At 46.4% G+C, this 13,723-nt stretch overlaps 1 protein-coding gene across 1 annotated transcript in view; it reads left to right on the top strand.

Annotated features, from left to right (window-relative positions):
* Positions 1-13,723, top strand: part of DNAH8 (dynein axonemal heavy chain 8) — a gene marked incomplete at its 3' end in the record, with an annotated part of 280,160 nt that overhangs the window by 256,090 nt on the left and 10,347 nt on the right. Inside the window, exons 85-87 of the mRNA XM_080664997.1 lie at positions 6,216-6,372; positions 10,088-10,240; positions 10,512-10,701. Of these exons, the coding sequence (XP_080521123.1) occupies positions 6,216-6,372; positions 10,088-10,240; positions 10,512-10,701 (500 nt within the window). The remainder of the gene's footprint in view (positions 1-6,215; positions 6,373-10,087; positions 10,241-10,511; positions 10,702-13,723) is intronic.

Raw genomic sequence — 13,723 nt, 5'->3', positions numbered from 1 at the left:
GGCTGCCCCTGGGCCGTGGTGGAGAATGTGTCCCTGCTGATCAGAATCTGCATTCTGATCTTAGCCATCCACAAAGTAGAGGGGAGAGGGGCACTTGGGAAGGGAGACCACATGTCTCCCCCCTCCGTCCATCCTTACTTAAGAATGCAGAAGTAGAGAAGGAAAATCAAGTTGAATAAATGCTTTCAAATAAATAAAATCTCTCCCAAGAGCTTAGATACCTTGGTGACAGGAACCATAAAAATGCATAGTTTAATCACTATGCATAGTTTAAATAGTTTTATTATCTAGATTTATAAGATACCAAGGACATTGCAAATTCAACTATCTCAATGTCAAAAACAGTTATTTATTTTCGCCCTTTTTCTCATTAGCAGTTTTGCATATTTTTCTACCTTCTGAAATTTATCAGATTTCTTATTACAACTTTTGTATTCATTCCTACACAGTTTGAGTTTAATTGTATTTCTTTTCCTGTTTGCTGGCACTGCTAAGTTCCAGATTAAAAAAAAAAAAAAAAAGATTGTACTCATTGTGGCAGATTCCTTTCCCAGTCAGGCTGGAATCTGTGGGCTCAGTCCCTGGTCAGGCACCGTCAGCAGTTAACCGATGGATGTTTCTCTCTCTCATTGATGTCTCTCTCTCTCTCTCTTTCTTTGTTGCTCTCTCATTCTCTCTCTCACGCTCTTGCTTCCTGTCTCTAAAATCAATTAAAAATTATGCTCATTGCACATTATGTTTCATGTGCAAAGACGTATATAAATCGACGCTGATTTGGATGTGATAGTGCACTAATACCTCAGGAAATGGTTAATTATTTTAGAGGCAGCCCTCTGTGTCAGTTGTCTTGCATTTGTATTGTCCATGACCACCCAACAGAGATGACCAGACGACTCCCCCAAAACCACCAAGTGATAATACCAGTAGGAGCTCCTTCCCACCTTTACTTCAAGGGGAAATTTCTTCTAGAATTAACTCGGGACCAAAGCAAATGGAGTATCACCATTCTCTTTCTTCACCTCAGAGCATTTATTTATGGGACTGTTTCTCTGGGAGCCCTTGGGATTCTGAGGCTTACAGAGATATTTGCAGTTCTCCAGTGTAGCTAGTTAGGTAGGCCTTTGCTTTTCTGTCTTTGCAAACGTAAAATCAAATTGTGGAGAAAGACATAAAGGGAATGGAGGTTGTACATCCCTGGCATTCGGTGGCCGGTGTGTGGTGGGAGGTGATCTGAGAGCTTGTCCAGCTCATGTACAAAATGGGGCAGCTTTTCAGGGATTCTTTCCACAGCTGTGTCTCAGGGACTGTTTTCAAATCACCGCAAAAGATTAATTAAATGGCCCACCGTGGGAGTGATCTCTCGGGTGAGATCCAGCTGTGGCCCCTCCACAGGCCCTCCGGGAGTGCTGGCGAGGGTGGCGGGCGGGTGGCCAAGAGCAGGCTGGCTGCACCCGCCTGCAGTGTGTGCTGGCACGCAGCCCTGGTGCAGAGCGTTTCCAAGGAGGATGCGAGCTGACAGGGAGCCAGGGGAGTGCCTGAGAATCCTAGATATGGGGTCCTTCGCCATTTCATATGTGGTTAGAACAGGTGGGAAGAATAAATCAGGATTTTCTTGGTATGAATGGAGATTTACTGTGATTTTCTTCTCTTTGACCTTTAAAGATCTGAGATATATTTATCTTTAGGTGGAAAGGTGCCAGGAAAGAGACACACAGTAATGACAATATATTTTGCCATTAGAAGAAACAAATAATTACATTTTCAAGCCCTTTAAATATTAGAGGATTGTTCTCCTTTAGATGTGAGGTTTAGTAAAATTCAAGCCCAACAAATATTTACTGAGAACTTACTCTCTAGCCAGCTTGCGGATTAGTAAGTCACAGTCCTTGCCCTGGAACCATCTTTCAGAGAAAATAAATGAATGGCAGACAGTTATGTAATACAATATGGTAAACTCTAAAATCAGGACACACACACACACACACACACACACACACACACATTGCTCTGAGAACAAAGGCAAAGAAGCAATCAATTTCCATTTAGGGATCAAAGTGAGCTAGTGAGTGAGTGAGGCCACCTCTGAGTTGTGCCTTAAGGACCTGCAGGGATTCTCAGGATGGAGAAGGGGAGGGAGTGGGGAGGAGTGGCGCAGCACCAGCAAGAGGGGCAGAGTACAAAGAAAGAGGAACATAAGGAGGCTGTGTTTGCATATCAGATCAACTTGTACACCTTAAACACGATTTAAAAATGACACATCAGCACTGTGAACAAAAGCATAGATGAGGGCACATGCAGGAAGGAACTCTCCAAGGAGGGGCAGGAAGCTGTAAAGAATGTGGTATGTTTGGGAGGCCGAGTTTAACATGCCTGGAGCCTGGAGTCGGGGTGGGGGGGTGGAGGGTGAAGGCTCGAAGAGAAAAGCAACCTGACGATGATGCTGCTACAACGCAGAGACTGGCTTTGGGAGATGTGGGGGGTCCTGAGAAAGGGTTTGGGACCGTTCCAAAGGCAGGAAGGATGAGGATGCTGGACGTTTCTACATAGTGCTAGACATGATCTGGAAATAGGACTTGGAAACTGAAAGATGCTGGGGAGTGACATAGGGGGAGCCATCTCTGAAGTTCCCCAGTTGCGCAGCTGATGTTAAAGGAGATGGTGCAAATGCCAGCTCAGGCGAGGGAAAGTGGGGATTAAGGCAAACCAGGGCGGGAGTTGTCTGGTTTAAGAACAGAGCTCTGGGAGACCGTGCAGATTTGGATGCATGGAGTTCATGATAGAGTCAGAGGTTTGGTGTTACTCGGACGTGCCTAGAGTGTCCTGGCTCCACAGGACCCCAGCGACGTGACACCTGCATCTTCTCCAGCACACCCACACCCCCTCCTCCCCGTGTGCTGGCGTGCAGTGCAGAACCAGGTCGCGGAGTGATAGGAATCACACACATTTACATTTCTGATTAAATCTCTGTTACATAATAACATGTGGGTCCTTGACTGTTGATAACTTCATTTTGTTGTCATGCCAGCTATTTTCATGCGACACCAGCTACATGCAGGGTCAGGCAAAAGTAGGTTTACAGTTGTTCACATGGAAAATAATAGAATAATTAATAAACAATAATATAAGAATAAACTGCATATTTCTTGTACTCACAACTGTAAACCTATGCTTGCCCCACCCTGTATTATTATCAAAGGGGCAAGTGTGGGTGTGCACAGGGCACTGTCATTTGTATTTTCCTTTTCCTTATATGACTTAAAAACTGAGATAATGCTATACTTCAAAAATCAGTAACGAGAAAACAACAGGCAATGGATCGCAAGGGCCTTTTGTGCCATTTTCCTAGGATGTTTTCATCTCTATTCATATGTTCAATTGTGTGTGTATGGGTTTGATATGCTCATCTTTCAACTTTTTAAATAAGTGCCTTTTGGAATATTTTTTAAAACCTCATTTTCTGAAAGAGGTTGCTCATCAGAGAGTAATACTATATAATAAAGAGCTAATATGCTAATGGTTGGCACGCCATCATGCTGCAATGACCAATCAGCAGGAGGCTGTGTGCACAGCAGGTGCACATGGGTGGGCGGGGCTGCGTGCTCGGCCAGGCACATGCAGGTGGGTGGGGACTTGATGCATCCTTCCGGAAAAAGCCACAGCAGCTGCCCGAGACTCAGGCAAGCCGCGGATGGCAGCTGCCGCTGCCCAGGGCCTGAGGCTCAGGCAAACCCCGTGGCTGTGAGGGCCAAGGCTCAGGCAGCTGCACGGCTGGCAGTGGCAGCAGCAGAGGCGTAATGGGGATGTCATCTTCCCCTGATCGCCAGGTCGCCTCCTGCAGATGGAGGCCAGAGGCAGCAGCAGCGAGGGGGTGATGGGAGCTGTGCCTTCCCCTGATTGGCCACCGGGAGCAGGCCTAAACCATCAGTAGGACGTCCCCTAAGGGCTCCCGGACTATGAGAGGGGGCAGACCAGGCTGAGGGACCCCCCCTCCCGCAGTGCACGAATTATCGTGCACCGGGCCTCTAGTAAAATAATAAAATAAAAAATTATATATAAAATTATACAAAATCCACTTTAAGGTATTAAAATCAGCTTTTGCCTATTGGTCTCTATTGTGAAATTCTTATGTTTAAAGGTAAAGTGGAGTTATTTCCCCAGCCCTGGTTGGGTTGCAAACATTCACCAGGTCTGTCCCAGGGCCCTCATCAGCACTGCACATCCTCTACCGGCAGCCGGGCATGTAGAGCACAGAGGTAGGTGTGTTTGCCTTAGCTGGGACTTGGGAAGGATGCGGTTGTTAGGATACACAGGTTGGGGCCCAAATAGTCAAATAAAAATGCTAAAGACAGAAGCATCCCCTCCACCCTTATGCTGGTGTCCTAAATAAATCAAAGGTCACCTGAATAATTCAGGAGTCCTCAGTTTGCACAAAATTGGCTTTTTCACAAGCAACGAAGCCTGGGTAATTTTAGCAGGAGCCATTTCCACAAAAGGTTGTTTAATTCACACCTAGGGACGAAGAGAGAGAGGTAATTCCCTCATTCCATGTGCTGTGAGAAAAGGCGGGGTGGGGTGGGGGGCGCTTCTGGCAGTGCATAAACCTTAGTAGGGATTAGTAAGATGCATTTCACAGAACCCAAAACATTTGTCACTAATTCATCTCTGTTGAGTTCTTGACCCTTGTGGGCTTTGCTTCTCAGGGTTTTTTTTCCCTCTTATTTTTCAAAATGTAAATGGTTTTAATCCTCTTTATTAGAAAAGTCATACTTCCTCTTTGAGAAAAAGAGCCAGTACAGAAAATAGAAAGTAATCATTGAAACAAAAGCTCACCACACAAAAATCCCACTACCAAAATATTCCAGGTTGTCTTTGCGCCTATACGCGAACAGCGTTACCAAAAAAAAAAAAAAAAAAAGGATGGTACTGGAATTGCCTTTTGTACCATGCGATTTTAGTCAGTAACCTCAATTCCCAGCTCCACCGCTGGCCTCAGGCTGCCACTAATCTACTTTCTGTCTCTATAGATCTGCTTGTTCTGGACATTTCCTATAGCTGGATCATATGCTATGTCGTCCTTGTGTATGGATTCTTCATGTAGCACAATCTTTTTGAAGCTCACCCAGGTGGTAGCATGTATTCTTTGCTTTTTATTGCTGGAGAGTTTTCCAGCATATGAATGGACCACATTTAATTTATCTATTGACCAGTTGATGGGCATTTGGGTAGTTTCCACCTTTTAGCTATTATAAATAATGCTGCTATGAACATTCATGCCCAAGTCTTTGGGTAGACATGTCTTTTTATTTCTCTTGATAGGTAACTAGAAATGTAATTATTGGGTCGTATGATTAATTTACCCTGAACATTTTAGGAATCTACCAAGTTGTTTTTCCAAGTGGCTGCACCACTTTACAGTACCCTCCACCAATGTATGAGGTTTCAAGTTTCTCCACATTCTTGTGAGAGCGAGAGCAGGAGAGAGGGAGAGACTAAGTTCTCTTAAACATCTGTTCTGTTTCTCCACAGAATTTCTTACAGTGGTGTTGACTAATGTCCCCTCCTCCACTAGAGAAAGGGACCAAGGCAGGGACCTGTTTGTCACCATATTCTAGCACCTAGCTCAGTGCCTCATACAGCGTAAATCTTTCCTGAATATATGGATTCTAAAGATGGATGGCGGCTGTTAGACAGGTGGAGCAGATGGATGCCAATAGATTACCTTGGAAGTAATAACACACGTGGGAAAGTGAGAACACAGAACAGAAAAGACCAAATAAATTTTAATAGTTTATAACTCATTGAGCAAATGTGAGTGGTGCTCTTTGATCTGACAAATTGTCCTGTAATGGCAGCTTCTTAGGACCAGGCCGTAAGCCAGAGAGGAAGAAAGCAGGTGGGTTCCCTGTTCTGCACGAGGTGGTTAGGTCAGCTGCGAGGAGATTGATGGCACACTTTGGATGATCAGGGACATCTGTGGAATCTCTTTCCCCGAGGAGGAGAGGTTTCATTTCTATGATGTCCTTGGTATCCCATTGGGAGACAGTAAAATGGATCTCTGGGTTTTTTTTCTTTCATTCCTATTGGTTGATGGTAAAGTCCCCCACCTTTTTTTCTCTTTTGCTGGATTTAGGTGATTCATCATTTCGTGTGCACTTTGATCATTATCTGTGAAGGTGTATTTCCCTGCATTCCCAACAGTCCCCTCTTTCCATCAGGTACCAGAGTAACACTGCTTCCGCTGTTCTTGAAACAATTACCAACATTCAACCCAAGGAGAGTGGAGGAGGAGTGGGGGAGACCCGGGAAGCCATTGTCTACAGATTGTCTGAAGACATGCTGAGCAAGCTGCCTCCAGATTACATTCCTCACGAGGTGAGCTGCACCTCCCCCACCTCCAGGGTACAGGGCCGCCAGTGGGCTCCACGAAGCCAGCGAGCTCAATGCCTCAATGCCTCAATGCCGAATGGTATGTTTCAGTCCCTTCCCTGTATGCTCATCCCTTCTTCACTGTCAGCTGTTCTTTTCACCCTTGGTCTTTCTCAGCATTTTGCAAATTATGGTCTGCACTTTCTCTGACACCTTTCTCCACTTCCTTTCTGCCCCACTTTCTCTTTCAGTCACCTTCTCTCTACCCTTTCGCATCTTTGGATTCCCAGAAATCTTCACCCTCTAGGTTGGAAACCTCTCCCTCCCTCTCTTGCCTAAGCCTGCTTTGTCCAGCCTTAAATTTGCCCCTTGTTCTTGTCCTCTGCCCTCCACACTTGTCATTTTCCAGTCCTCTCAGCCAGGTACTAGGAAAGCAAGCGATTAAAGTGAATTCACTCCCCAGGTTGGATGGCAATAACTTTCTACTTCTTGGACCTCCTCGGTGCTTGCTTGTTAATTAGTTTTCCTCAAATGTTTTACCTCAGGATCCCTTTACAAAATGATTGAAGACCATGAATAGCTTTTTTTTTTAATGTGAGTAAATTGCTGATGTTTAATATATTAGAAATTTAAACTGAGAAATTTCAAAAATATTAACTTATTATAAAGTGACAGTAACAAACCCATTATGTATTAACATAAGTGACTTTTAAAAAAATTTTAATTGATCTTATAGAGAGAGAAAGGAAGAGGGAGAGAGAAAGAGAAAAACATCGATGTGAGAGAAACATCAATTGGTTGCCTCTCATATGCTTCCTGACGGGGGATTGAACCCAAAACCTGGCTATGTGCCCTGACCAGGATTTGAACCCACAACCCTTCAGTGCACGGATGATGCTCCAACTAACTGAGCCACACCAGCCAGGGCAAATGGCATTTTTATTTAAAAAGTAAATACAATTTTCAAAACAGGAAAGTGCATGGGAATGAGTGGGATTGTTTTAATTTTGCAAATCTCTTTAATATCTGCTTTCATAGAAGACAGTGGGGGTCCCACGCCTACCTCTGTGTTCAGTCTGCTGTGAGAGCAGGTCACAGCCCTGGAAAACTCCTCTGTGCATGCCCGAGACAAGGGGAGTGAAAAGTCAGTGTCGCTGTGAAAAACTTACCCCGTTGGTCCCCTGAAAGGATCTCAGGGGAACTCAGAGGAAGGACCCCAGACCACACTTTGAGAACTGCTGATCTAAATAAATGTCTGTGGTAAATTTCCGGATGGTCTGAAAGTTCTGTAAGGGACCCTCCAACCTGGCCTCCTGCTTTGTCCAAGGGGGCAGTTGTGTCCAGGGTGTCCACTCTCCTGTCTTCGCTTCCACCCAGCTGTGCCGCTGGCAGAGGCCGCCTGAGTCCTGGACCGAGCCGAGTGGAGGCTGATGCCCGAATGCAGGTGTAACGGTGGTCCTGCGTCTGCCCTGGCCTGCATCCCCAAGCCTAAGCAAATGCACTTGTCAGCTGGGAGCCCCTCGCCCTCCCACCTGTAATGAGTGCCCGGCAATGAAAAATTGTTTTCTTGCCTCTTGAAACGATTTGTTTCATCGTGCAGATGAGTGCCAAGACACTTGTCCACGACTCCGAAATCAATGGCTTCACGTAGAGATGGCGCTAGTAAGGCGAGAAAATATTTTTTAAATGAGTCAATATTTTAAGAACTGTAAGGACTTTCAATGGTTCATTGGAAGTGATCTTCAGAGGACAGAGAGGGTAGTACCTGTCTCCAAAGGTGGTAAAAACCGGCCTGTGACCCACAGGCGGACACAATGGGAGGAGGGCCTTAAGGCCATGGGGTAACGTGAGGTTCAGGGTTAGCCGGGCACTTCACCAGGATCTCTGTTTGGCCACCTCCTAGCAGCCCCCGGCAGCAGGGGGGTGGGGGAGGGTGGGCGGGGGGGACATCACTATATATGGAGGCCACATGGGGGGAGTTAGTGCTGAAGGCATCTACAGTCACTTCCTCTCTCAAGGTCACTTCCTTTCTCGTGTTCTTTGTTGTATGGAGGAGATGTGCTCTAAGATGTGGTGGTGACATGATGTTTGTAAATTGAAATATAATCACAGTGTTGACTTCCACAGTGAAAACGAGCCCGTTACTGCCTGGTCTCACTAACAGTGGAAATCCCCCACGAGACTCCAGCAAATCTTTCATTTATTAATGAAAAGACAATTTTAGGCTGGAACAACAATCACAGTCAAAATAAAATCAGCACCAGCATCGGATTTCCAGGTGGCTAAGTGTTTTCTAAGCATGTCTCTGCTGTGGGAAGTTTCTCTTTTGAGCCCTAAGTGGGGTGAGGCCATTTGTTTGGGGCTGTTAGCGAACTAAAAGTTACTGAGCTATTGATCTGACCTTGTAACCAATACCTGCGCTTTATTTCCCCCTTAATGGGGTTGCAAAGGTATAATTTCTTATTTTCTCTTTTCGTGACTCTCCACAGGGTAGTCATGATGTAAAGGGCTCGAGATGAGGACGGGGTAGTGGAGCCTGCAAGAACGAAAGTTATAGAACAGGAATTTAGGAGAACGCCAGGAGGCTAGGGACCTCCACTGGCACGTGAGATGGGGGGTTCGGTCTTCCTTGTTGCCTGCACAGCCATGCAGGCTGCTCAGTTCACAGCTGCTGCCCTCTGAGTCTGTGCTCACCTCCATCTCTGGCTTCCTGGGAGGGCGTGGAGTCTGCCCAGGCGGGACCTCTGTGCCATGGGAGAGTGTCCCGTAAGATGAGGACGTGGTCTGGCGCCATCCGTCCCTAGCATCCCGTGACTTGGGACAGGCAGTGGGCACCTCCGGTCGAGGACCCTACGGCTCCCTGCTCCCTGGTGGGTCCTTGGACGGGGCCGTCACTGTGAACTCTCTCCCTCCCTGTGCGTTCATCCTTCCCCCCTGTGCTGGCAGCTCTCCCATTGCGGCCAGCCGGAAAGCCAGACCTCTCTCAGAGTCCTTGCCGGGATTTGTAGTCATTCCTATCTTGGGCAGATGTCACGAGATTGAAATGTGCACATGGATTGACATATTTTTCAATAATTGTTGTGCTTTATTGTTTCCATAACCCGAGGCTTTTGTATCGGTCTCTTCAAAATGGTCAGTAAATGACGTACCAAAAGGAGCAAATGGCAGGTGCCTAACGACTCGCCCATGAAGGCAAATATTTCCCTTGGTTAAGTCAGGAAAGCCTCGACCGGAGGCTCCCTAGCCCAGGCCACACGGTCTCTGGGAATCCTATTCATTGGTGACAGCTCTGGAAAGATTCAGCCGTATCTGTCTGTGACATTTCTGATAGCAGCTCTGCAAGAATTATGAAAAAAAAGTATCCCTAACTGTGTTCTTACAAAGGTTAAATTGCAAAAGAGTATTTAACGAACACTTAGTCATTAATCATTTGAAAGGGGAAAATGTGCAATTTTACTTCAGCTTTTTAAAGTACATTTCCAATTATCAACTGAAGTACAGTCAGTAGGTAAGAAAAATCATTTTATTTGAACAGTCATGTTTGAAGACCGGAAAATGGGGGACTTATGGCAGGTCTGGTTCTGCAAGCGATCTTTGAGAGTGTACTGGGCTGTGGAGGTACTTCCAGAGGACGGAGGAGAACAGAGAGAGGAAAGGCCATTGGGGGAGGGTGACAGGCGATTTTTTACAATCTCCCTCTTTGTGCTGTACTTTGTTTCAGGTGAAAGCTCGCTTGATCAAGATGGGACACCTGAACTCAATGAACATATTCCTTAGGCAGGAAATTGACAGAATGCAAAAAGTGATAACAATACTTCGCAGCAGCCTGAACGACCTAAAATTAGCCATCGAAGGGACCATCATCATGAGTGAGGTGAGTGGCTGGTTCCTCAATGGTCGTTCCCTCTTCTTGTGGCTTTTCCTGCTTCTCTGTTTTAACTTCTTTTTTTTTCCACCTTCGGTCATTTTCTCTTTTATTCGTTTTTTTTTTTCTTTATTGATTCAGGTATTACATATGTGTCTTTATCCCCCCATTGCCCCCCAAACACCCCCTCCACTCATGCCCTCACCCCCTGGTGTCTGTGTCCTTTGGTTAGGCTTATATGCATGCATACAAGTCCTTTGGATGATCTCTTTAACTTCAGAACTTGAGGGATGCCCTGGACAACATGTACGATGCTCGCATACCTCAGATCTGGAAGAGGGTGTCCTGGGACTCGTCCACCCTGGGCTTCTGGTTCACTGAACTTTTGGAGAGAAACTCTCAGTTTTCGATGTGGATATTTGAAGGGAGGCCCAATGTGTTCTGGATGACTGGTTTCTTCAATCCCCAAGGTACGTGTTCCTAGAAGAGTGGGCAGACTGCAAAGTGTGGGTGTGTGCATAGCAGCGCGGTGTGGTACATGTATCTTACATAAAACAGCACAGAGGGACAGCCTGCGGGGTGCTGGACACGTGCTTTCAAAGCTTGGAGACCACAGGCGATCTTCTGTATTTGTTTTGCAAATTCAACCTTTGTTTTTCTTCTTGTCCACTTCAGCAAGCCATCAGTCTGTGGTTAGAAAATGTGAAATAGTAAAAAGGTGTCACGCAAACCTTAGTTTTTAAATGTTTATAAAAATGAAGTACCAACTGTTGCCAAAGTACAGGAAATTAGACTGATTTCAACAGTGATCATGTGGCAAAAGTTTTATTCCCTGAACTCCAGAGTCTGCCGCTCCCCACCCTCTTCTTCTTCCCCCCGCCCCCTTGAAAAATGCTCTGCATTTAATCCTTCACCCTGGGAATGTTTACTGTGTAAATTACTGACCGATGTCATAGACTTCATAAAGTTGAGAAACACAACTTTTTCTCACTGCAACATGGATAGTGTTACTTCAAGTAATCCTTGACCAAAACGAAGAGACGGTGGACTCCTTACAGTTCCACACCTTGCAGATCCCCTGGCGATGCCGTTTAAGAAGCGTGCACACTTAGAGAGCTGGGGGGTGTTGTTGCCTCTCGCAGCTGTATGGCTGAATCTCATAAAATAATGGTAAGTGAGGGAAGTCAAGCAGGACTCACTGTAATGGTACACACTGTACTGTACGTGTAATGAATGCACGTCCACTGTACAATTCCATTGGTACAGAGCAAACAGGCAAAACAGACCCATGGTGTTAAATGAGGACGGTGGTTACCCTTGGGGGCAGGCAGGGATTGCGAAGGTCACAAGAGGGCCTCGGGGATCAGGAATGGTCCATTTCTTGATCTGGACATTACATTTCTTGGTGAAAATGCATGGAGTTGTATACTTTTCTTTGCATGAGTAATACGTCAATAAACAGTATCCCTTAAAAGTATACATTTAATTATACTTGGGGTACATGTATTCATTCACTCCATGCATTTTCAAATGCCCTAATATTTTCTAACTTTAAAACACTAACCCGCTAACCTTAGTGGCTTTTATGAGCTTACCAAGTGGTGCATGTCAGATTTGAAAAGGACAGCCCTTAATTTCACTTCTCCATTTATCTCCCAGAATTTCCACTGAATTTGGGGAGCAAAGTTTTTTCTGTGATTCTCAGATTCCGTGTGTGTACTTGTGAGTCTCTTTCCTTCTTACCAACTCTCAGTTTCAGTGAGTTGTCACCAGGTAATTCCTGGCTTTGGAGCCTGAAGTAATAGCATTTAGCTTAATTATGCTGTTTAACCACCTTTGTTTGCCAGCCCTCTGCTGGGTGCTTTCAATAGAAAGAAGTCTGAGGCCTGATTCCTGCCCCAAAGGGGCCCGTGATATGGTTGGCAAGACAGACGCTCCAGCAACTTTAATGCAATGAGAACTCAGTACCACGCAGGGACAGAGGACAGAGAGGGCAGGGCTTGTGGAGAGCTTCCCCTGGAGGCGGGGAGTAGGGTTTGCTGAGGCAGGGATGCCTGCAAAGGCAAGGCGTGTCCAGGGAAAGGAGGAGGCAGTGTGGCCGGAGCTGGAACTCTGGAGCGGGGTGGTGGGGAGGGAGGCTGGAGCCTGGAGTCTCCCGGGAGAGTCTGGGCTGCAACATACAGGCACTGGAAGTCACCAACCCTCAGAAGACCATCCTGAGAGAAGGTGGAGGGAAGACTGGAGTGTGGACCCAGAGCCACAGCCTTGCCAGGGCCAAGGGAGAGAGCCTGCACCTCAGCCAGGTGCCGAGGAGGGACAGATTGGATGGAGCGATTAAACCGGAACCCTCGAGAGCGCAGGGCCTGGCAATGGCTGGGGTGAAGGCAGGTGCCAGACCAGTGGTGCAAGAGGCACAGGCTGGGAGGAAGGGCAGGACGGCCAGGTGGGAGGTGTGCTGGCAGACTTGGAGTGTTCCAGACCAGCAAGAACCAGTGATTTTAAAAACTGTACGGTTGTTGAGTGTATGTTTTATGTTTGGAAACCAAGGGAGTGGGTTGGTTCTTCCCTGGTTTTCCACAGACACAGACAACTAAGTCGGACATCACAGCACACAATCTCTTTCAGTAATTTTCCTCATTAAAATGTGACTTCAGCCCTAGCCAGTTTGGCTCAGTGAATAGAGTGTTGGCCTATGGACTGAAGGGTCCCAGGTTCAATTCCGGTCAAGGGCACATGCCTGGGTTGCAGGCTCCCAGGGGGCATGCAGGAGGCAGCTGATCAATGATTCTCTCTCATCATTCATGTTTCTATCTCTTTCTTCCTCTCCCTTCCTCTCTGACATCAATTTAAAAAAAAAAAGTGACTTAAGCCTGGCCAGTGTGGCTCAATGGTTGAGAGTTGACCTATGAACCAGGAGGTCACAGTTCAATTCCTGGTCAGGGCACATGCCCTGATTGCAGGCTCCATCCCCAGTGGGGGGCATGCAGGGGATAGCTGATCAATGATTCTCTCTGATCATTGATGCTCCTGTCTCTCTCTCCCTCTCCCTTACTCTCTAAAATCAATAAAAACACTTTTTTAAAAATGTGACTTAAAATAGCAAGATATTAATACGAACTTATCTTTGCTTGGAACTTGCTGTTAGTGTTACAAGCCAACTCACTTAAATACAAATGCAGGTGTCCACCTCAGGGCTGTTTTTACCTGTCTTTACTTGTTAATAATCCACCCTTTCTCTCTTCTTTATTTCTGGTTTCAAGCTAAAGTTTGATTCCTCCTCCCAGAGTGTTCCACATGTTGGAAAGCCCCAGACTTGTTCCAGCTCCCTGCCCTGCGCACACAAGCGCACAGACACACACCTTATCAGTGATTGTTTTCCTTTGCAGCGTGGAGGGCGCCAACTTTCCCGCATACCAATAGCTCCTCCGCTTCCTTTCCCGCCCCTCATCTCCGGTCCACTTCACCTGGCCAAATCCCCAAGGCAGGGAGCTC

This window comes from Plecotus auritus (assembly GCF_963455305.1).
Source record: "Plecotus auritus genome assembly, chromosome: 4".
Lineage (NCBI taxonomy): Eukaryota > Metazoa > Chordata > Mammalia > Chiroptera > Vespertilionidae > Plecotus > Plecotus auritus.
This window is presented reverse-complemented; position numbering and strand designations above follow the sequence as displayed.